Source organism: Taudactylus pleione, unplaced genomic scaffold (genome assembly GCF_031769625.1).
Source record: "Taudactylus pleione unplaced genomic scaffold, aTauple2 ptg000229l, whole genome shotgun sequence".
NCBI classification, from domain to species: domain Eukaryota; kingdom Metazoa; phylum Chordata; class Amphibia; order Anura; family Myobatrachidae; genus Taudactylus; species Taudactylus pleione.
Window position 1 is genome coordinate 3,460,759 of NW_028284631.1, and position 25,567 is coordinate 3,486,325.

Consider the following 25,567-nt stretch of genomic DNA (forward strand, 5'->3'; position numbering starts at 1 on the left):
CTGCAAATATATGGGTATCACTTATCCTTTACAGGATAAGTATGGAAAAAACATTCAGACTCGCGAGTTCTTTTATTGTAATACGACAGGGGTTATCTATTGCTTAATCTGTACCTGTGGATATAAATATGTAGGCATGACCACTAGAGCTCTTAAGGTGAGGGTCTTAGAGCATGTTAACAATATTAAAAATGCGAGGTCGGATGTTGCCAAGATGAAAAAACTAACCTCAGTATCTAGACATTTTCTACTTAAACATAATTGTATCCCGGATGAATTACGAGTAAATTGCTTAGAAAGAGTCAAAATGGGCATTAGAGGAGGGGATTTGAGCTCAGCCCTACTTAAAAAAGAAACAGAATGGATCTTTAATTTGGATACGTTAACACCAAGAGGCATGAATGAGTATAATAGTTACAGTCCCTTTTTGTAAGTTTTTTGTGGCTTTGGAGGACATGTTCAGTCCCAATGTTGAAATGGTACAATATACGGTTGACTTATTAATAAATTCTGGTCCTGACACTCTTTATTCACCTCTTTATTTTCACTTCTTTTCACTTATGAGACTCAGGGGTCACGTATTCATTGGCATGATTGCCAACTAACTTAGGCACGCTTAATAGACATTTATAGTATTAATTAGGTGCACGTCAGCACGTACTTACACCTCTACAAGAGTATATACAATGATAGATATGTATAGCACGGCACCTATTCATTTATTGATTCACCACTATTGTAATGTGTTTTTGCTTTTTAGTTAGTTATATATATATATATATATATATATATATGTATATGTGTGTATATATGTGTGTATGCATGTATATGTATGTATAATCTGCACGGATTTATATTCTTTCTTAGTTCTGCAATTCACTTTCACTCACACCATGTCCACGCTATTTATTATATATTTAAATATACTTTTTGCATTATACTTTTCACTACACTTTGAGTATCAGGTCTATTTAAATATTATGATTAATTATTTACACACATATTAGTCTTTACAGCATTAATTTATTACCTACTTTACACTGTAATATATTCATTTTTTATTGGTTATTTGCGTTCCTCCCCGTCTTCAAAATATTTTTAAATTATTGAATTTTTAAATCTTTTTTATTTTTAATGACAACACTTATGATATGGCATCTCCCACTTTTTTCACCATATATATTTACTGTCTTTGAATTTTTTCAACGACATCAGTATATGCAATTAAAAGGTAAGGCTAATAATTAGTAATGGGATTGCAAATTACTCTCCCCATCTTTTTATAGATATGTGCTTTATATCAGTGAGTGATTAGTAAAGAATTTGACATCAATACAATATAGATTAGACATGATTAATAAATGAGAAAGGAATATTCTTTATTTACTGTTTAAAGCATTTAGTTATGGTATTATATAAATGTCGGTTTCTATATGTGGCAGGTTGCTTTGGAGATTTACCATCAATGCTTACCCTTTGAACATAGTAATAATGGAGGCCTTTTATTCATTGGTCAGCTACTCTGACAATCAAACACAACAATGACGCTATTGGCCACTTGCTGCTTGGCTCGAGGCCATGTCAATTACGAGGCACAGGGATGCGATTGGACAGTGCAGAGCATAACTATGCTAACTTACCTGGGACTGCCATGCTGCTTCCTCCGTGAACAAGCCTCTGGCGAAACGCTCGTCGGCAGGAGGGTGTCTGCGCTGGCGCCACACAGGACACCCCATCCACCAGTCAGTATACCTTGCTGTTTATGTTTGCTGTTGCTCCCTCTAGGTGACCCGCATCCCATGTGTCTTGACATGGTGAGTCGCTCCATTTAGGTATGGGGGATGTTAGTGCACACCATAGGTGGAGTATTTATTGGTAACTACTTGGACTATAGATATACCAACTGGCATTATGTCTTTGTACAGTTTAAAATGTGACATTACTCGGGTAGTGGGTTAGGATTGGGACACTGCTCCACATATGATTTCACCACCTTCTACAGGGTGTAGGTGTGTCACACTGTGTACACGCACATATTTATACTGGAATAATGATATTCTCTCGATTTTTCTGCTGTAATTGATGCAATATTGGTTTAGTACGTTGGCTACACTATTTAGTTGATTACTATGTGTCAGGGCACCCAATCACTGGGAAACTGCCCTATTTAAGGCATTTTCTTTTCACATTTTGCATTTCATGTGACATCATTATTTATTTTATTACTTGATTGTCCTCATGAAGGTCAAATGTTGTTACTAACCAAGTCCTCAATTAGAAGGCAGTAAATGCTATTCCATTGTTGTATTGTATGTGTGAATATTATATGATTAACATCTACATATGATGAAATCTTTGTACCTTTTTTATGAGTCCAAGTGTACTAAAAACAGATAATTTTGTGTATCTGAATGTCAGCATTTTCTCGGTATCAACTACCCTTATGTATAGATTATCAGTCCGGGTGTATAATCAACAACAAAGCTTGTCATTTTTGTACCCATACCTCCAATATATTCTGCTTGTGTAAGGCCTTGTTGTTAAAGGATGCAATATACCAATTCATTATCCCTTTTACTACTCGAGACCATACTATAGTAGTTAATACAGGACGAGACCTTTTTATGTTATTTTGTTTAAACAACTGAGATTATGTTCGAATAGTATTCAACTATGATAGGTTACTCACCTTTTTGACTATCTGCTCTATTAACTGATGACAATCTCATTTAGAGTAACTCTCTCATTAAGGGTCCTATGCATCATGTAAGACCCTTAAAAGCAGAAGCGAAATAGTGAGTAACGTTGCGGGTACGCTGTTGTTTCCAGGGGTAACATTGCCACCAGATGATCTCTCACCCCTCATTGATGGCCTCTGCTAAGTGAGGGGAAGTAGAATTATAGGTGGATTAATCTTGACCCTGACCGTCCTGATACTTCATCTTCTTTAGGTAGTATGTTATACATAGTGGTGTGACTCCATAAATATCATTGTAGTATTATGTGTTTATTATGTTGCTTTAAATGTTCGCCGCTTGTTCGATGAACAATATTTTTGAAGTTTATGACTACGCTTTCTATTTTTCCACCCATTGTATTAAATGTCGATTAGAGGGGTCATTTATGAGACAGGATGCTTTACTAAATTAGCATATACCTTCAGACCTCCCTACTGACCTAATATTCTGGGTGCTTTCATGTTAAATGTTGTTTGTCTAATCTTTCGTCCTTGTCATAGATATATTAGTTTGTATTATTAAAGGTTATGTTTTAATTAATTCGTATTTCATAAGAGTGCTCACAAAATAAGAGTTTCTTTTCTTCTTTTCCTTTCAACCTAGTTTTTACTCTAGTGAGCACCTCCACTACACGATATGTTATATTTTCAATTTGAATAGGGAACAGTGGTTATATGTCTGATTAGTCATACCTACACTACTACTGGTCAGTGCATCGATTCTCCCTTTCCCCTGACTCATTACAGTACCTGCCACGAACCGTTGCATAGGAGGGGGATGATCCGACCCCCACTCCCCTCTTTTTCCCTTCCCGGCTCCTCCCTTCTCTTACCTTCACCTCAGTGCAGTTGCCGGGGGTCTGACGTCACACTCTAGTGACCGGCCCCGGCGCAAAGAGTTGAGACAGAGCGGTGAAAGGACCTGTGTTTCCACCTGTTCATGCGGTCCTGGTCTCCGTTACTTTGCCTGCTGTCCGGGAAGTTTCCTGCTGCAGAGAGGTCAGTTCAGTGTCCTCCCGACTCAATTTCTATGTGTGGGTTTCTTTTTTTTTTTTTTTTTCTCTCTCTCCTCTCTCCTCTCTCCTCTCCTTCTCTCTTCTCCTTCTCTCTCTCTCTCTTCTCCTTCTCTCTCCTACACATGTGCATTATGTGCAAAACATCCCTTTATAAACCTATACAGGGATGTTTTGCCCATAATGCAATTAATTTACTATATTAATGATTATTCCATTAACAATTCACCAATCCCATCTATGATATGGCTGCTTCCAGTCCCAAGGAGATTTTTATGCTCAGATGCATACACACTACGGATATCAATTACAAGAATAAGTCAAAGAAGCCTTTTGCTGGTAGAGTGCAGGGGGGACATGGTTTTGGATTGGATTGTACAGAGGGTGTAGTTTAATAAATGATTGGTAATAGAACATTCTGTATCCCTGTGGCATAGTGTAATAACTATTTTGTACTCTCTCTCTCCTTTCCCAGACCCCCCCCCTGAGCACTACACCTGCTAGATGGTGGGGGGCCCTAAAAAAATGTGTACCCGGTCCCATGATTTCTGTTGCCGGCCCTGGGCGTGGCCAAGCCTCCCGCTATTAGGCCATGCCCCCTTTCACCCAGGCTCGGCTGTCAGCGCCCCTGCCCACCAATACCACTGTGTGCCCTGTGCACAGACTGCTATGTAGCCTATCCTATTCATGTGAACGCAGGCCCAAAGCACCTCTCCCTCCACCACTTACCGGCCACATGCATGGTGCCACACCTATCTCTTGCATTGATGATGTCAATAAATTTTGTTTTTGTTATTGCTCAGCTTTAACGTGACGGATCAAGATGAAACAAAGTGCAGGATATTTCTGAGTTTCCACCTCAAAATGATGCAGCTTTCATGAAAATCGGTTTGATCGGTTTTTGAACAAACAGACAGGCGCATTGTCAAATGCGACTGATCGATCTGCTATATACTGTATATTGATATTCACTGATTATCCTAAATAACCAGGTCCGACTGCATATATATGAGCTGTTTATATTATAAGTGCCACAAAACAAACATGTTTTTCCCATTTGTTCATTGTAACAATATTGTGAAAAAAAAAAAAGTAATCACAGTTGAGTTGTTATTTGCATAACTGTCACATTTATTAATGTATTAATTGTTTCACAGCCCGGAATCACTCTTTAGACCTGTAACCCTTTCTTTATCAGGAGGACATAAGGGCCTGATTCAGAGACGGACGCTCTGAACGAGCGCTCGCTCTGACTCAGGGCGTTTTTTTTTTTTTTCCTGGCCGCCACCCACAGCTATTGCGAGCAGCCAGGTTGATGGTTGCGATGGTCAAAACCATCGCGACCATCGGGCTTGCGACGAGACCCTTGTGGTAGGGTCTCGTGGCCGCAAGCTCCAGAGAGCTTCTGGGTCTAATAGAGCCGGAAGCTCTCCCACTGACATCACTGGTGATGTCAGTGGGGCCGCCCCCAAATGGCAGGCGTTCCTTCGGGAACGCCTCCGTTTGGCCGGCCACCCCCCCCTGCACGCCTACTAAACGGGGCGAGCTGTCAATCACCAGCTCGTCCCCTTTGGTGCGAGACCCGGAGCGACGGAGCACCGGTCGCTAGATGGGTCTCACGCATGCGCACGACTGATCGACCCGGTTGCGAGCGCTCAGCGCTTGCGACCGGGTCTGAATCAGGCCCTCAGTGCAGTGCGCTGCAGAGTGATCTGAAAGTAAAAATCATAGAGCCTTGATGGGCACAAAAACCCACACCCCAAACACTCAGAAGACACATATCACAGTAATAAGAGACACAGCGCTGTGCTTGTGGTTAGGACCACAATGAAACAAGGCAAGGAGAAAAATGCACATTACAAGAGTGACAGATGACACTGGGCCTGATTCACTACAGATCGCTATTCTGCTTATACGCATGCAACGTAGTTGCTAATATCAGCGTTGACATGTAAATGTTTCCATTCGCATTGTGATCGCAGCCTAACATAAAGACACCCACTTCCTCTTACTCACATCTGTATACTTGACCAACATAGTGAAACAATCGGTAACATCGGACAGTTAGGGAAACTCAGATCTTAATCAGGAATTGCTTACTTTTGCGCACGCTATGATGCCTCAGGTGGCATCTGGTATCGCAGTGGATAATTTATGCACGCCCCTGCAACGGCATTGAAATGCACTCTTACGCCTGCGTTCCCCAACCCCCCCCCCCCGTCACAGCCCACAAATGACACTTCCTGTCAATCACTCTGCCATGGGTCTGCGTACCCTCTGTGATCGCAATTCCTAACGTAGCGCCTAGCATACGACATGTGCGCAGTGCAAATTAATCAACTGACTGCATGCGTATAAGCTACTGCATTCCTTGCTGAATCTGACCCATATAAAGAGCCTAGGAAAGCTGAATCTGTAGGGATATTAGGGGACTGAAGGCTTTCTTATTCAAAATATTTATCTTTCACATTTGTAACTGGAGGTTTTCCATGTACTGTAGGATTTAAAAATATTTGGTGTCATTTATATTTCATTGCATTACAGAAGCAAAATGAATACTATTGCAGATAGATTACATCTCATACTTTCCAATAACTTGTATTTGTTCTAATACTGATAGACTGTTTAGTAATGCTTGCTGTTTTATACCTTAGTACTACTGACACGCTGTTCAGTGCTTACTGCTAGATATCTTTGTACAGAGGGGGTCATTCAGACCCGCTCGCGAGCGCAGGACGCTCGCAAGTGGGTCAATGTTGCCCCACTGCGCATGCGCACGACGGAGGGAGCTCCGTTGTGCGCATGCGCGAGACCCGGCTAGCGACGGGCTCTCCGTCGCTCTGCGTCTCGCACCAGAGGGGGCGTGCTGTCGATGTTGATTGACAGCACACCCCCTTTGGTGGGCGTGCCAGGGGCGTGGCTGCCAGACGGAGGCGTTCCCATGGGAACGCCTACCGTCTGAAGCCGGCCCCACTGACATCACTAGTGATGTCAGTGGGAGTGATTTTGGCTCTGATAGAGCCAAAATCACTGCAGGGCTTGCAGCAGCGAGACCCTACCGCAGGGTCTCCGTCGCAAGCCCGATGGTCGCGATGGTCTTGACCATCGCGACCATCATCATGGACGCTCGCATAAGCTGTGGGTGGTAACCCACAGCTATGCGAGCGTCCATGAGGACGCTCCAAAAAAAGGTAGGAGGGCCCTGATTCAGAGCGAGCGCTCTGGTCAGAGCGTTCAGCTCTGAATCAGGCCCAAAGTACTAACAGACTGTTCAGCAGTGGTTGCTGTTAGATACCAAAGTACTGATAGACTGTTCAGTAGTGTGTTTACTGTTAGATACTTAAAGACTGAGGACCTCATTCAGAGTCGGTCGTTGCGGCCGCACGGTCGTAAGGGAAAAGGGGCCGGATATGCAAATGATGCACTCGCAAGTTGCGTCCTTAAGATCGGATCGTTAGCTGGCCGACCAAGGGGAGGATGCGGCCGTAAGACAAAAAATACGCCCCCTTCTCGTACGCATTACACGTCATCTCCGGACATATAAGGATTAATCGAGACCATCGGTAACCATCGGAACTGGTCGTAGAGCTTAAGGTTGACCATACCCTCTCTTAAGCACTACGATCAGGTCAGTGTACAAAGCACCCATGTCACGTGTGCCATGACACTACTTTGTTAATTATGCACTCCCATAAAACGCCGTTCGCATTATTAGGCACGCCTGTGTTCGGATCTCCACTCCCCCGTTTTCAAGCACCTTCCCCTGTTACCACCCACAAACGCCTCATTCTGTCACTCAAACTACCGACCTGGCTGTGTTCAAGGAGAGAGCAATTTCTGATCGTAGCAGCTAGTTTGCGCACGCGCATTGCGAACTTTACGCATGCGCAGTTTAGCGAACATCGGTGGCGTACGACCGTGCGGCCGCAACGACCGACTCTGAATTAGGTCCTGAGGCCCTGATTCAGAACCGGACGCTCTGACAGAGCGCTCGCTCTGAATCAGGGCCATACCTGCTCCCTTTTGGAGCGGCCTCCTGGCCGCTTGCATAGCTGTGGGTGACCACCCACAGCTATAGCGAGCGGCCAAAATGATGATTGCGATGGTCAAGATCATCGGGCTTGCGACGAGACCCTGCGGTAGGGTCTCGCTGCCGCAAGCCCAGGAGTGCTTTTGGCTCTATCAGAGCCAAAAGCACTCCCACTGACATCACTAGTGATGTCAGTGGGGCCGGACCCAGACGGTAGACCCTAGGCGTCTGGGCAGCCGCGCCCCCGGCACACCCACCAAAGGGGGCGTGCTGTCAATCACCATCGACAGCACGCCCCCTTTGGTGCGAGACCCATGACGACGGCTTGGCCGTCGTTATTCGGGTCTCGCGCATGCGCACGACGGAGCCGCCTCCGTCATGCACATGCGCACCATCGACCCGCTTGCGAGCGCTCAGAATCAGGCTCTGAGTTTGCCCCATAACAGGGCAGCAGTGTGCCCTGTGCTGCTGCCGTCACCCTGAAGGCATACCGCCATGCTTGGGTACCTACAAAACTGCCAGGAGTGTCCTGTGGATGCTCCGAGCAGCTGTACAGGTCCTACAGCTCCTTGAACAGGAGGGACGTCATGACGTCTCTCACCATACAGTGCAGAAGCTGGAGGAGGGTGGGTTGCGGCAGCAGGTGACCATGGCGGCATTAGCGCATGCAGGGGAGTTTCTGAGTACCCAGAAACCCCTCCTAACAGACTGAAGTGCAGGAACCATGTTCTTAATCCCTGTCCCTTTTCGGTAAATTGCCACAATTCACCTTGTCAATATGGAGAAGGCGGAGTTAATATGACGTAATTTTATTAAAATCAAGTAAATTGGCCCCACCCCCCTCCCGATTGACCTGCGAATTGTGGCAATTTGCTGCGAGGGGGTTCGGCTTAAGAACAATGTGCCAGTCTGCTAGGTCCTGTCCCGGGCAGATCTGCTGCAAGGTAAGTTTGTTTGTGTATATGTGACATAGGTGTGTGTACTGTATATATGTGCATGTAAGGTATGTGTGTGTGTATATATGTGTGTGTGTATGTCATACATGTCTACTCTCCTGGGAATCGCAGGAGGCTCACGATTTTTCGGGTAACCCCCTGCATCCCGGAAGAGTAGGCATACCTCCCGCATCCCGTCCACTTCCTAGTGAAGTGGGCAGGATGGGGAGATTTTACCTGGAATTTTTGGGTCCGTAGGGGGGGGGGTTAAATGGTGCAAATCGCATAATTTAGCCCCTCCCCCTTCTCACAGACCCACAAATCACGTGGGTTTTCTGTAAAGGGGACGGGGCCTAATGTCATCTATCATCTGGCCCCGCCCCCCAAAGAGGAGAGCAGCAGGTCCCCTCCTGCCGTTCCCGGAAAGCTGCCCAGGAATGTCGGCAAGTATGATATATGTATAAATGTATGTATGTGTATTCACATATTATATACATGTATATAACATGGAAACCCCAGCATAAAAATCCTGTGTTTGCCCCTGGTCGGGTTCCATCACCAGGGAATGCCACCCTTTGGAATGGCACCAGCCACACCGTCCTCCTTATGGCCATGGACTGAGTACTTCCAGACTGTTCAGTAGTGCTTACTGTTAGATATTTCAGTACAGAGACTGCTCATACTAGTAGATATCTTAGTACAGAGCACTGGCACACTGTTCATGTAGTGCTTACTGTTAGGTATCTTGGAACAGAGGACCTCATTCAGACCCGGTCACAAGCGCTGAGCGCTCGCAACCGGGTCGATGTTTAGGCCCTGCGCATGCGCAGCGGCTGCACTGCGTGTGCGCAAGCCCCGGAGCGAGAGAGAAATTCTCTTGCTCCGGAGCTCACTACAAAAGGGCGGCTATCGATGTTGATCGACAGCTCGACCCATTTTGTAGACGTTGCGGGGGGGTGGTTTCCAAAACGGAGGCGTTCCTTAAGGAACGCCTGCCGTTTTGTGGGCGGCGCACTGACATCAGCAGTGATGTCAGTGGGGAGCTTCCTGCTCGATCATAGCAGGAAGCTCCCTGGGGCTTGCGGTTGCCGAGACCCAACCTTAGGTTCTCGTCGCAAGCCCCGATGGCCTTGACCATCGCGACCATCAACCTGGTCGGTCGCTAAAGCTGTGGGTGGTAACCCACAGCTTAGCTAGTGACCAGGAGGCCGCACTTGAAAAGTCAAGCGGCCGCCCTCATTCAGAGCGAGCACTCGCTTCTTGCGACCGCCTCTGAATGAAGGCCAGAGTACTGGCAGACTGTTCAGGTAGTGCTTACTGTTAGGTATCTTGGAACAGAGGGCCTGATTCAGACCCGCTTGCGAGCACTGAGTGCTCGCAAGCAGGTCGATGTTTACCAAGTGCGCATGCGCACGAGGGAGCCGGCTCCGTCGTGCGCATGCGCGAGACCCGCATAGCGACGGGCAAGCCGTCGCTATGGGTCTCGCTACAAAGGGGGCGTGCTGTCGATGTTGAGTGACAGCACGCCCCCTTTGGTGGGTATGCCGGGGGCGTTGCTGCCCAGACGGAGGCGTTCCCATGGGAACGCCTACCGTCAGGGGCCGGCCCCACTGACATCACAAATGATGTCAGTGGGAGTGCTTTTGGCTCTGATAGAGCCAAAAGCACTCCAGGGCTTGCAGCAGACGAGACCCTACCACAAGGGTCTCGTCGCAAGCCTGATGGTCGCGATGGTCTTGACCAGTATGCACAAATAAAATCACAATGAACAGCTCATTCAGTAAGAACTGACATTTGCGATAAAGGGACTTATGACCCAGAAGTCCCACTGGTATGTGTGCTGTGGGGTGTTGCTGGGAGGGATCTCAGGGGTGGGGGGGGTGTCTTGATTAGAAGCCCATATGCTTCTATTGGGCAATGCCATCTAAAGATGGCATTGCCACCGCATCCAAGTATCACATTCCCGGGCTTGGTGCATATGCGGTAAGCGGACAAACATTCGAATACGGCGTTTTTGGAGGTTTGACCGCAAAAACCACAATAGTGCATCCCCACTGAATTTGAGTGGCTGTACACAAGCAGGGGCTTATCTATAAACCCATATTATCTAAAACTTACCTCTCCGAGGTCCAGCGTCGGGTGTCTCAGCGCTGCTCAAAATGCCAGAAAATGGCCACTGCAGACATTTTTAACCTGTGTTTTGCGCATGCAATGTAAGGAAATCACCGGGAAAATGGTGGCTACGCCATTTTCCTGGAGATCTGCACATGCGCAGGAGACTCTGGGCACACTCTCTAGTTTCCAGAGTCTACTGATACTGCGGTGGCTGGCCAGCTGTGTCAGTTGGCTGCTGGGGAGAGAGGAAGGGACCCCGGACGGGGAATGCACACGGGCCCCCTCCTCTCTTAAGACGCCCTGCACACAAGCCAGGGTTTTCAGATACTACTAATATCACAAATGTGTTGAACAATAGTTAAGTTATAAGAACTCTTCTAATGCAGAGATTTATCAAAGCTTGTAGAGAGATTAAGTGGAGAGAGATAATGTATCAACCAAATCAGCTGTTAGGAGCTTATTGGTTGGTACTTTGGCCCTGATTCAGACCCACTCGCGAGCGGCTGTCCGCTCGCAAGTGGGTCGATGTTCTGCACTGAGCATGCGCACGACGGAGGGAGCTCCGTCGTGCGCATGCGCCAGACGCGACGAGCGAAGGACTTTCCTTCGCTCGTTGTGTCTGATCAAAGGGAGCGTGCTGTCGATGTTGATTGACAGCACGCCCCCTTTGGTGGGCGTGCCTCCCTGACGGGGGTGTTCCTAAGGGAACGCCTCCCGTCAGAAGCCGGCCCACTGACATCACTAGTGATGTCAGTGGGAGTGATTTTGGCTCTGATAGAGCCAAAATCACTCCGGGCCTTGCGGTTGAAAACCTCAACCGCAGGCTCCGGCTCGCAGTTTCGATGGTCGCGATGGTCACGACCATCGCGGCCATCAAACTGCACGCTCATATAGGCTGTGGGTGGTGACCCACAGCTATACGAGCGTCCAGGAGGACGCTCCATTTTTATGGAGGGCGGCCCTCATTCAGAGCGTGCGCTCTGCTCAGAGCGTACGGCTCTGAATGAGGGCCTTTATCTCCACTTTATCCCTCTCCAAGCTTTGATAAATCTCCCCCTATGGGCCCTAGTAGTAGGATTCTTAGCATAGGCAAAGTTTGAACAGAAACATTTGTGTCAGTACAGTAGATGGATGAAAACTGGTTTATAGGCAAAGCCGTTCTGTTATACGTGTCACACTATTACCCTGCAGTACATTACCTCCCTTATGTTGTCAAAAATGAGAACACTTCTATTGCCAAATATATGACACGCTATGGAGGTGTTAGGTATTGTGTTGCTACAAAGCAACTACCTTGCAATGTTAGGTGTGTTTATAACAGGGATGGGGAACCTCAGGCCCGGGGCCATATAAGGGCCCCGGAATAATTTGGTCTGGCCCTCTGAACTTTTTTTCTGCTAGCCTCATCTGGTTAGTATGGTGCCTATAATGGCACCCTGCAGCCAAAATCTATGCAGCAGTGCCACCTGGAGCGTCCTTAGGATGCTTCAGACGGTCACACCGCTGCCCTCAGCTCCCCGAAGCATCCTCAGGATGCTCCAGGCATTGCTGTAATCACTGGCGATTGTGGCCCCGTCTCCGTGAGACATCACATGGAGGGAGCGTGGCCTGCACCGGACCCGCGAATAATGTTATGTATATCAAAATGGCCCTCGACAGAAAAAGGTTCCCCACCCCTGGTTTATAATGAGTACTGGGTGTGCAGTGCACATGTGGGGACTGCACCCAGAGTATGCTAACCATGTGCCGGCCAGTGGGTCTCTCCCCCTCTGCGGTGCAATCTTCCCAGTGACATCTTCGGGAAGATGGCTCTGTGCAGAGGCAGCAAAGACTCTGGCACTGTGCCAAAACCCTTACAGTCTGTGGGCATGTGCCATCTTTCCGGATATCACTGGGAAGATGGCACCATGTAGGAGGAAGGGCCCGCTTTCCCGGAGCACAAGGTAAGCTGCTGGGTCACCCACTGTTCATAGGAGGGGGCCTGCTGCACACGTACACCCTTGGGCATTAATACGACCCTGCTTGTAATAATGAATATATTTAACAAAAATTCTCATGAGAAGTAATAAGTGGTAACCAAGAGGGTTGATAAGGTGTAACCATCACCAACTGAGTGGAGGCAGACATTTTGTGCGTGATACCTATATTTATGAGAATGCAGCCAGTTAACTCACTAGGGGGTCTGTTCCTGATGTTAATTATCGGGGTCCGAACAGAGGGCCTGATTCAGAGCAGAACGCTCTGACCAGAGTGCTCGCTCTGAATCAGGGCCCTCCTCCCTGAAAATGGAGCGGCCTTATGGATGCACGTATAGCTGTGGGTTACCAGCCACAGCTTATGCGAGCGTCCATGATGATGGTCGCGATGGTCAAGACCATCGCGACCATTGGGCTTGCGACGGAGACCCTGCGGTAGGGCTCGCTGCCGCAAGCCCTGGAGTGATTTTGGCTCTATCAGAGCCAAAATCACTCCCACTGACATCACTAGTGATGTCAGTGGGGCCGGCTTCAGACGGTAGGCGTTCCCATGGGAACGCCTCCGTCTGGCAGCCACGCCCCAGGCACGCCCACCAAAGGGGGCGTGCTGTCACTCACCATCGACAGCACGCCCCCTTTGGTGCGAGACCCCGAGCGACGTATTCCTCGTCGCTCGCCGGGTCTCGTGCATGCGCACGACGGAGCTCCCTCCATTGTGCGCATGCGCATTCGCCCAACATCGACCCGCTTGCGAGCGTCCGCTCGCGAGCGGGTCTGAATGACCCCCAGAGCCCGTTAATTTACATTCTAATTCATCATTGCTCCGGCGCAGAGACAGCTGATATGAAAATCAGCTGTCCGCACGAGCGGCAGTGAATCTTTCACTGCTCCCTTCAGAGCAGTGACACTAGGGCACATGTGTGACCTACAGGTCACGCATGTGCGCAAGAGCCCCGATGTCCGGCAGAAGGAGCCGGACAGGGGTGGTGGGATCCTAAAGAATCCCTCTACACAGCCCGGGACTCCTTCCCATAGGGAAGGAGCGGGTTGCAAGCCCGGAGCGGGAGCAACCACCATCTGAAGATGACGAATGCTCCAGCGCTCAAGCTCCGAAAACATTGTATTTTTGGAGCTTGATGAACTCTGTTCCCATACTAATATATGGGGACATCGGACAATTACGCAAGAGGAAGGTAAGCAGAAGGTATCTATGAACTACAAACTGCCATGGTTGGTTGGGACTTTATCTCTGTCCACTTTATCTCCATCCAAGGCTTAGTAAATAGACCCCTGAGTGATGATGAATAGACCCCCAAGACTTATTATTAATATCTTTTCCTTACAGGTTGACTTGGCTTGGAATGCATGCCCCTAGGCATTTGCATAGTTTGCCTATGTCTAGGGCCGGCTCTGGGTGACACAAGGAGTCCATAGCAAGGTACAGTGATAACAAAATTACATATACTGCATGTTGCAAAAATACAATGGATGACCAAAACCACAATAATAAGACAGTAGGAGGTTAGGGGAGAAGAGAATAGAGAGACTTACTAAGGCTTGTAAAAGCAACCGCTGATTGGTTGTACAGGGGGTAGTAGGGAGCAAACAGTACTCAATGAGCCTGTACCTACAAGTGGGCGGACAGAGAGGGTCAAAATCTATATCAGGGGAACAAATGATAAACACTGAGGCATAAGGCACTTTTGTGCTCAATCCTCACTGATGTCACTAGATTTTACTGAAATGTTGGCCTCTATTCTAATAAACATATAGTAGTTTCAGTCCATAAAATGGCTATAAAAACACATTTCACGAAATTCAAACCATTCCCCAGACAGTGATGTTACTGCCCAATGACTGTTCTCCTGCTCAGGAGGATAACATGTTATAAAGTACCAGTAAGCAGAGCTATAGAAAGAAAACATGAATGCTTGCTGAACATGTAGCTGCACTGTATTTTAACATCTAAGTCATTAAAATTACATTGCCAGGTATAACATGATACAATGCATAAATAAAACAGTTTTACTATAGTAGTTAATATACATACATATTTAAATAAATAGGCTTGACAGTCATTTGATATACTTTAATATATGGAAGGCAGAGTGACCAGCAACTTTATCGGAAGATCTTTCCATATGGTGTTAGAGGTCTGGAACGCGCGTTGGCGGCAGAGAATGACAAATTGTACACGAATCAGGGCGGGATGAGAGCACCAGCCCCGGCACCAGACAACAGCTTACATGACAGGACTGTGAGAGCAGTGATCACTTATATACATAACACTTACTAAAGAAGTGTTTTACTGAAAGGTAACAGTGTTATCTAATAGGGTTTACTAGCCACCATCAACATGGCCACGTCTTGGTCCTCCTTGTTATTTTCAATTATTATTCATATTTGCAGCCTTGGGAATATCAAAACGGTTTTACTATATAGTATTTCCATCTAGATTTGAGGTAGGACAACTATGGCTCTCCATCTTGTGCAGAACTACAAGTCACAGCATTCTTATAATGCCGCAAAGCCACAGGTTGCCTAATCATGGCACAGATAGGGATGCCTGATCGGGACAGGGGGAGGCAGAAGAGGCAGCTCCCGCACTCTACAGCCACTCTTTCTGTCCCGCTTTTCCAGGCAAGGCAGCGGACTTGTGGCGCTGTAATTAATGCGTGTTGGGTAGCCGTTCGTTTTATCACTGGAAAATCTTCAAAGCCAAGTTTTATTGTATACTGCATTATAATGTTTGTAATAGTAGCACATTCCAGATTAACATTTTTTTTTTTTTTCTAAACCATTATATTACATAGTCAAAAAACCAACTATACTGTACCAACACAGTGTAATAAATTACAATTAAACAGAAAACTGTATAAGAGGCACAAGACATGATACAGTATGTATGAAACACTTTATACATGTTCAGTTATACAGACAAGGTTATGCTATGCAGAATAAGCACTTCCATAGATGATCAGTTTTCTGGCCAAAATAATGGGATTTACAAAATCATTGGGATCTCTATCTGCTCCAACAGTAATTTAACCATATATTATTTTAGTTAGTTATATTTCATATACATAAAGTAACACAGAGTTCACTGGTAGGACTGCAAATTGCCTCACATATCAAATCCCCATACAGCATGCGGTTGTGTCTATCTCCTTAAGTAACTTTTGTTCTGTATAGTTTTAAAACAAACTTCCCTATTTTACATAAAATAATAAGTTAGTGTACATGACTGTGCCATTATACTTATAGTATATACATCATTTCACTAGTCTGCAGTATGCATATATGTATCAGATGGCCCTCAGATAACTTCAGTATAATGAATGACACATCTCCTGTACTTGGACAAAGCATTTGCTGCACATCTACCCATTGTGCATTGCTGTCCTTCCATATTATCTGCTGTCTAGTGGTTGTCCACTTCCAGATGACTTTCATTGATTGGTTGGTATATGCCCTTGTGCAACTTTTACTATTACGTGTCTTGCTTCCTTGTGTGTCTTAAGGCAGATATGATCTTCCCTGCCTTGGGATATGGTTGTATTCACAGTGCGGTTTTGAGCCACATCTCAAGGGTGCACCACATGAAGAAGGCTGCCTGAATAAAGAATTGCTGAACAGTACAGAAGCAAACTACAAGACACTGTTGTTTTTAAAATTGTATATAAAATAGTCATGTAAAGGTAGATAATATCAATCAGTGGATGCCCCCCCCCCCAAAAGAAAGGGCACCTGTGTGCCCCACCACAGGAGCAAAAGATAGCAAAGAGTGCCGGAGTCTTTGCTACTCTTCTGCGCATATATGCTGTATGAGGTGTGCCTATTAAATAACGAGACTGTACTCCATGAGCTAAAAGAGAGTGGGGGAACATTGACTTTGGACTATCCCAAAACGGCTTTGCAAGTTTCACCCCTCTCGCACAGATAGTTTGTTGTCACACAGCGTTTGAGAAGTTGTGTTTTTCCCGTGCATTGTAAAAACACTTAGTTCAAAAGAGCAAAGATTGTAAAAACACTTAGGGGTCGAGTCAGACCCGGACGCTAAGCTGCATTCTCTCGCAGCCAAAATGGGCCGAGGATGCAAATTCCTCGATCGCATTGGCAGGTGTAAGGATGCCCTCTATGTCTTAGAGAGCGACGGCAGAGTGAGCGCACGCCGGTATAAAGATGCCCATTTTTCTCTCTTAACACACGTCATCTCCAGGAAGTGTATCGTTAATGAGAACCATCGAGAGCCATCGTAGCTGCACGCAGCGCTTGAGGTAGACCCTACCCCGCCGCAAGCACTGCGATCACTGCAGGCTGAAATACAACCAAGTGACGTGTACAATGGCGCTTCCATGCTAATTATGCACACCCATTAAACTCCGTTTTGACGCCCAGAAACGCCTCGCAGCATCACTCGACAAGCATCTTCCCATTACCACCCACAAACGGCACATTCTGTCACTCAAAGTAGCGTCCAGTCTGTGTACTACGAGCACACAATTCCCGATCGCAGTGAGTGACTCGCGCATGCACATATTGAGGCATACGCATGCACAGACGGGCGACTATTGGCCACAGCGCGCGTTCGCGGCTTAGCGACCGGGTCTGAATCGGGCCCTTAGTTAAAAAATTCAAAAGAGCAAAAAAAAAGTTCAAAAGAGCAACGTGGTAACTTAAAATGTTTAAACTGAACAAAACGCCCACTGAGTCTTTCCGTATGTTATCCGAGGCTTAAGGGGCACGTGTGTTTGAGTGGCAAAAAAGATTTAGTGACGGTCGTGGGGATGTTGAAGATGATGAACATCCTGGAAGGCCTTGTACTTCAAAAACAAATGGAAATGTGGAAACATTTTTGAAAATTGTTCGAATTGACCGTCGACTCATCACCCAAATGACAGCAGAAATGGTGAACATCGACAAAAAAACTCTTAGGCAAGTTTTGCATCAAGATCTTAACATGACAAAAGTTTGTGCTAAGTTCCAAGGCTTCTCACTGCTGAGCAAAAAGAAAATCAAAAGCGAATTTGTACAGACATTTTGGAACAAATTTAAGAGGATTTGCATTTTTTAGATAAAGTTATTACCTGTGATGAAACATGGATCTCCCATGGATCCTGAGACAAAACGCCAGTCCATGCACTGGAAACACCATCATCACCAAGAATGAAGAAAGTACGGCAAAAGCAAATCCAAATTCAAAGCCAGGTTAATTGTTTTCTTTGATATCAAGGGTGTTATTTTAGACTGGGTACCAGAAGGCGCAACAGTAAATCAACATTACTAAACAAATGTTCTCAGGACTCTTCAGACAGTCACACCACTGCCCTTACAGCTCCCAGGAGTATCCTCCAGGCATTGCTGTTATCACCGGCGATTGTAGCCCCGCCCTGTGTGACATCACACTCAGGGGGTGTGGCCTGCACCGGGCCCGCGAATAATGTTATATATATATCAAAATGGCCCTCGGCAGACAAAGTTCCCCACCCCTGCTCTATCAGGACAACGCACCAGCCCACACAGTGTCTGCCCGAGAAACAGATTACAGTGCTAGAACACCCTCCATACTTACCAGACCTAGCACCGTGTGACTTCTTTCTTTTCCCTAAAGTCATATCTGTACCAAAGGGAACCCGTTTTGCATCAGTTACTGAGGTAAAGAAGAAAACAACGGAGCTGTTGAGACAGCTGACAGATAATGAGCTACAGTACGGCTGTGACCAATGGAAAATAAGAATGCAGCGGTGTGTGGATGCAGGAAGGGAGTATATAGAAGGGGAGTTAAAATATACTTAATATAATTAAATAAATGATAGCATCAGTCTCATTATTTAATAGCCACATCTTGTATTTACGTCAATTTACCTAATTATTGCGCCACTTGCCGGAAATGACAAAGGGAGGCACATGCCCTGGGGAATCTCCCCCCAACACCCCCCCTCCAAATCAGCTACCGACACCTTTAATGTTTGTGACAGAGAGCAGAGCAGTATACACCAAAGTTAAGATATAGAAAACATTTTTAACAGAATAGGTCACAATTGCAAATAATTATTTTAAATATGGTAACATAAACTGGGTATAATTTTGGTAATATCTTGGAATTTTTTGAATTGTGATGGCAAATGACAAATTTATAAAAAAAAATTAAATTACATTTATTTTCCCCATAAAGTATTGTAGTTATGTACAATGAGAAATGTATAATTTAGTTAAATAAAGCTGCTGACTGCTGTAGCATGCAACACTCATTCTAACATACAAAATTGTGTAGCCTGTTATGCAATCTCTCCACAGCTCATTAATGTGACATTGACATATTATACTGTACAAGAGTAAGACAGTCATTTTTAACTTTCAAAGCAACAAATTCACTACCCAAGATGCAAATCAATATGTAATAATACAGTTATAGAATCCAGGACATGTTTGGATCATTCCTTTCCTGATTCCTAAAGGTTACACTACCTGCAAACATATCTGGTAAAGGTCCAGTCAGCACCATGATGGACTCTTCTAAGTGATTCTGTAGACTTTATCACAGACACTATTTTCTGTTGTAGATATGGAGGCCAGAAGTGAAGTGGACACTAAATATAGCTTGATACATGGTCAGTGAAGGCATTTGATAACATACTTCTCACTCTTGTTCAATAATTCCTATAACTGGGTCTGTTTCATTTGGGACTGTATGCTCCGTAGGTTAGCTGGCCTCAGACATACAGCAGTCCAAGTCTGAGATGATCGGACCTCATAGTCTCAGGCTGGCTGACCATGAGAATGGAGGTCCTAGAAACCCATACTATGGCATCCCAACAACATGCGATAACCCAGTGCTAACACTTCCCAACCAAGAGCAAGATCAGCCTCAAGTGCATTCAATGGTGTTTTGATTAGCATCTATAGATGATGTCTCCAATCTCTTCCGGTTTTCTTTACATCTTATTTATGTTAATATATCTTTGTGTTTTCTTGAAGGCAATTTCACAGTGGGGTGAAGAAGTAAAATGCTATTATACATTGCCTTCTCATTAACGAGTGTAGGTAGTGAGTGAGCTATAAGATGCTGCTTCTTAAAGATTCATTATTAAAGTGCATAGAGTAGTAATGGAGAAATTATGTTAAGTATATCCGATTCCCGGTTCCCCTCTCTTTGGTGTATATGTGCACAGACTTCTTTTGGGTTGACGTAAGTTCTCACGGAACTGTAGTCTCAAAAACATGATCCTACATGTGAAATTATAAGTACATACATATGACAAATACAACCAGTATAACATGGCATTGTTCAAAGTAACCAGCAAGGTCTTAGTATCATGTAATCAGACTACAAAGTGTCACATTTCTTGTGCCTCTTATAGACAGACTTATTATGTGACAGCATGACCCACCCTAGACAGATTAGTGTCAGCTTGTTATATTCATAAGAATTGTAACTAAGGAAGTGCATGTGTTTGAATGAAGATCGCGTGGCCAACATTGGTAAGAGAATGTATAAAATAGTGAGCAGCCGTGGATAGAGCCATTTTGTGAGCTGAACTAAAATTGGTGAAAAAGCCGACTATCATATACTAGGAGCCAGTGACGTTACCAAGGAACGTGACTGCCCCTTCATGCCACAGTGATGTCACCAGTTCTCAAGACCACAAAATGGCTGCCTGCACTGTGTGTAGATGGTATGTACATTTTCAGGTGTGTGTTTCATGTTTTAGAAGACTTCACATAATAGGAGAGGACATAAAAGTTTTGTTATCACATGTTTCTTCTACAAATTATTACTCCATAACGTCTCTTACTAGGGATCTACATTATTCAGAATCCTCTCTTTATTATTTCCTTAACTTCCTGCCTAAAAATGGAACTCACTATTCAGGTGATCAACTTCAAACCGGTTTACAGGCATTGTATTGTGACCACTGAGACCAGCAAAATATCATTTCCTGAAACCACCTACTACGTCTTCCTGCATGCAAAGGGTCATTGCTGCCTGCCCATAGTGTAGTGCATTGAAGAAAGGAGAAATATAGAGCAAAGGGTGGAACACAGTGAGATTCCCTGCACCAAGTGTAGGCAACATGAGAGTCTCCAGCTGTTAATGCAGAACTCTCAGATCGCTGAGAGATGTATTTCAAGAACAACTGGAAAGCCGCATGTTATCTCCTAGGCATTAAGAAGGGTACAGGAGATCTACAGTGGAGCAGTAGGAGAAAGCGTGAGCATGGAGCTTAGAGGAGCTGTCATGTGCAGGTTTGGGGGGTGAATTAATGGCGTAACATGTTGATAAAAGCAGGGAAAAGTGTTTGCATCCCATTAAATTCTCATTTGGGCTGTTCTGCGTCGAGACAGTTTGGACCTAAGAGAGGAGCAGAGAGACAAGAAAGATAGAGACAGAGAGTCAATGAAGGAGCCGTGAATTTCATTCCACACAGGACCCACACCAGACACATTCATTGCAGACTCTCCGAGTGTGAACCATACACGCCAAAAATGCTGTTTGTGACAGTCTAGTGCTCTCAACAAATGCTTTAAAGAACTAATTTCCCTCACCGATTGCATTTACAAAAGAGAATTATTGCATTATACTCAATTACTGACATAGAACTATCCTAAATATTGTTTTACATCATATCTACAAATTGTGTGTCGTGATCATTGGCAGTGCTGTGTCTTCTGTACAGTCAGACTGCATCCTTTTTTAGTCTCATGCAAAAACACAATGCCAGCTACTATAGTATATATCTTCCAGCCCAGCCATGTAGGGGACCTGTCTTCCCCTGCAGTCCATCACACAGCCTCACCGAATGGAGCCGGCCAGAAGAGGGTTGAAGGCGTAGAGCCAGTCATGCATGTCCTTATCATTGCTGGCCTGCAGCAGAATGCCGCGGTGTTGTGTGCACACAGCGAACGTGTTGGGGGTCTGCAGAAGTAAGAACAAGACGTGTACTAGTACAATAGAAGTCTCACCAGGGAATTCCTTCTCACAGTGTAACAACTGATTCTTCCCATTACCTGTATCTCATGATTGGTGGTAGAGCCCAAATTAATCTGCTGGTCTAACAAAATGTTAAATTACACATGTTACCTCCCATGTGTCCATATTTTTTCAGACCAGTCTCTTTTTTCCACCCACAATCTTTATCCCACAATGCTTATTGTCCAATAATGGAACTCCAGTTGCACCCAGCATAACAGTATATGCAAGAATAAGTCTGTACAAATGTTTTAGCCTATTTGGAACCTAAAAGAAAGGAAGGGTGCATTCTACATCCTGAGTTCTGTTCACAGGAGTGGTTGGTTTCTTTAAATTGGGGAACCCTGAATCTCATCCAACCAAGCATTGGTACAGAACTTCCCTCCATGAATACAGTAGTATGGGAACACAGCATGGCTTTACCTTCAGCATGGCCTGTTGATCCTCACTGTATTCCACTTGGGCCTGTGAGAGATTAAGGATGGCTCTCTCCACTGAGTCCCGATCACTATTGTAGATGTAGACATAGGGACGTCTGACCACCACATACCTCTTTACCCAGCCCCCTGTGTGAGGCTCCAGGAAGTGTAGGTACCCCTTCTTAGAAACAATAGGGCTGTGAGGAATGTGCAAAAAGAAAAGCTTTGAGTGTAAAATCAATTGAACTGGTAATCACTATTGTCACATCTAAAACGTACCACCTGTGTAAAGCCATATACCAATGTGCAATGAGAGGATCTTCCTAAATGTATTAGCCCCAGCTGTTATGCTGTTATAATACATGCAGGACTCCACGCTACTGTACCCTACATTTGTGGTGACAGGGTATGACTATGGCTTACAAATGGCCTGGATTTCCTTGACCAGTTATGTTTTATCCTCCCACTGGAGCTGTTTAATTCAGAATACTTACACATAGAAATTCATTCCCACATTCCCAGGGATGTGATCATCGAAAAATGAAAATGTAACGTTATTTGCTCCTCAGTGCTATGCCACCTGTGGCATCATTTGCAGCACTGCCCTCTGCTTTCCCTGCCTCACTAGGTACATTGCTTCTACATCACTGAAGCTCAGAGTGACAAAGGCCCCAATGAAAGCACTATCTCGCGCTGTCACTGTATTAGCAGTGTGGTGAGTGACAGGAGAAAAAGATGAAAATAGAGTGTCCCCCTGCACTGTACATGTTCTATTAATGCTATAGGTCACTAATACTGCTAATATAGTATGTGCAAGAGGAAGTGCAGGCGATTCGTGTGTGTCACATATGCTTCCTCCTTCAATCATCTATTAAGGTGGTAACCAGAGAGAAGGGGGAAGGTAAATGTACAGAATCTCTAGTGCGTGCTCACAGTCTACCTCATGAAAAATGTAATTTCATTCACATTCTGTTTTTTGGGGAGGCTGGGGAAGGGGGGGGATCACCATCTTAGATGGCTATTGCTCAGACTAACCCATTTGGAAGCTTTTTTGACTGGTATTAATATATGTTTAAATCATCTTATATTAAATCATAAATATTTCCCAGGCATTAGATACAGAATGGTAACTTCAATCAATTTGTCTACTTACCTAACTCGGATTTCTTGTATGTCAGGAACAAACAAGCTAAGAGGGGTCTTGAGTCCTGTACTGGGTGACTTCTGCAGCTCCCCCAAGGGGCTCGGAGGGTCCCTCTCAGAGGTAAATGCGCATGAGAGAGGCTGGGGACTGTGGAAGTTTAAGGCAGACGGGAGAAAAGGACATGGTAATTAGAACACTATAATGTACTGCAGATCTATGTTGTCACACCTCTGTGTACTTTACTTCAATTCAATGATTCGGTGGAGTGTATAAACCATTTAAAGCTTTATCCAAATTAAGTTTAATCTGCATTAACATACCCTTACAGTTTGTTTTTATACGTGTGTCTTTTTCATAAATTGCTGCAAATTCCTTTTAGGATGACGCCATTCACAGAATTCATTTGAATGCTGGTTTCATAAAGAGGCAAGAGCAGAACTGATGTATTGCTTTGGGGTCACCATTAGGTTTCCGAGTAATGGAATATACATAAGGGCACTTAGCTCTTCCCTTGTGTCCTAATATTATTTTGGGCAGCACAGATGGTGTAATGGTAGCATTACTGCCTCACAGCACTGAGGTCGTTGGTTCGATACCCACTACGGCCCTAACTGTGTGGAGTTTGTATATTCTATGCTTGCGTGGGTTTCCTCCGGGTACTCCAGTTTCCTCCCACACTCCAAAAATATACTGGTAGGTTAATTGGCTCCTAACAAAAATTACCCCTAGTGCGTGTGCATGTGGTAGGGAATATAGATTGTAAGCTCCACTGGGGCAGGGACTGATGTGAATGGCCGAATATATTCTCTGTGTGCGCTATATAAATAACTGGTAATAAATAATAATTAAATAAATAAATTTTGGGCCCTCATCCAATTCTGACTTCTTACCTGTAATCTAAGTAGTCTAAGCTGTGGAACTACACCAAAGCCTAACACATATGTTACTCGTTATATTCACCTGGGAACAAATGTGCTGTAACTAGGAAGCAATTACATTACTCTGATCCAGTATAAGTTACACAAGTAAAGCACCCGTCTCGCTGCTTGCTATAGTTAGACCATTATCAGCCTTTGTCATACATCCCTGAAGCTACAAAGAACTAGAGATGTGTGTGTTCGGTTTTACTCGGTTCTTTTCGCCACATTAGTGCAAGTTCGGATTAGCTCGGAATTATCTTATTGGCCATCCAAAACATGTGACAGCTGGATAGCCAATAAGATAAATCCGAACTTGCGCTAATGTGGCGAAAAGAACCGAGTAAACCGAACCTGCACATCTCTACAAAGAACACATAAATGAAGGAAGCAGCAATGTTTTTACACAGGTTGTCCATGCAGAACTTTTACTGACTGATGCTCATATCTGACCTGGACTCAGGGCTGCAGTATCGTCCTTCTACAAGGGAGGGACAGGTGCTAGATGGCGTGAGAGACGACACCCCAAGGCCAGGAAGAGAGGGGTCACGTAGAAGTGTGACTGACATCTCAGAAAGCTGAAAATACAAATGATGACACATTAGGGGAGATGTATCAAGCCTTGGCGAGAGATAAAGTGGAGTAGTTGCCCAAAGCAGAATGGGATTGAAATGCCGGCAGCTGTTTAGCCACCGGTTCAAATCCCGACAGCGGATGCTCGACATGAGGAGATCCCGATTGGGATAGGTAAGTATACTAACCCTCCCTTGTCCCCCCCCTAACCCTCCCTTAGTGGTGCCTAACCTCCCCCCCACGGGTGCCTAAATGTAACACCCCCTCCCCGCTCCCTAAACCTAACCCTCCCAGGGGAATGCCTAAACCTAACGTCCCCCCCCGGTGGTGCTTAACTCTAACCCTCCCTCCTAGGGGTGCCAAACTCTAATTCCCCCCTTCCCCACACCTAACGCTAACCCCCTAGACTCCCTAATACTAACCCTCTCCCCCCCCCCCCCTGCGCGGCTAACGCTAAGAGCGCCCCGGATTTACCTTCATTCGGGCTGGCGTCCTCTGCTTTCCGGTGTCGGGATTAACATAGGCGTTGGTATTTCGACGCCTATGTTACATCCCTTGCCAGGTTTCTGCTGTTGGCATTGAGACTGGCGGCTGCATCATCACTACATCTCGTCCAAAGCAACCAATCAGCATCTAACTGTCATTTCCAAGACTGTGTTAGATAAACGACAGAATAAGTGTTAGATAAACGACAGTGTTAGATAAACGACAGAAGCTGATTGGTTGCTTTGCACAAC

General features: G+C 45.3%; 1 protein-coding gene and 1 long non-coding RNA gene across 8 annotated transcripts in view; one reads left to right on the top strand and one right to left on the bottom strand.

Annotated features, from left to right (window-relative positions):
* The first annotated feature begins 1,664 nt into the window (after positions 1 to 1,664).
* The window catches only part of LOC148517041 (uncharacterized), a 31,346-nt gene continuing 7,443 nt past the window's right edge, over positions 1,665 to 25,567 (top strand). The window contains exons 1-3 of the long non-coding RNA XR_015879335.1: positions 1,665 to 1,742; positions 14,152 to 14,244; positions 23,375 to 23,524. This is a non-coding gene — a long non-coding RNA (uncharacterized LOC148517041). The remainder of the gene's footprint in view (positions 1,743 to 14,151; positions 14,245 to 23,374; positions 23,525 to 25,567) is intronic.
* The window catches only part of KIF1A (kinesin family member 1A), a 238,983-nt gene continuing 228,157 nt past the window's right edge, over positions 14,742 to 25,567 (bottom strand). For all 7 annotated transcript variants that reach the window (XM_088479232.1, XM_088479230.1, XM_088479228.1 and 4 more), the window contains 5 exons: positions 24,711 to 24,835; positions 23,350 to 23,487; positions 22,201 to 22,393; positions 21,605 to 21,723; positions 14,742 to 21,159 (listed from right to left, as the gene is read on the bottom strand). In XM_088479232.1, coding sequence (XP_088335358.1) covers positions 21,117 to 21,159; positions 21,605 to 21,723; positions 22,201 to 22,393; positions 23,350 to 23,487; positions 24,711 to 24,835 — 618 coding nt within the window. In that variant the 3' untranslated portion in view covers positions 14,742 to 21,116. The remainder of the gene's footprint in view (positions 21,160 to 21,604; positions 21,724 to 22,200; positions 22,394 to 23,349; positions 23,488 to 24,710; positions 24,836 to 25,567) is intronic.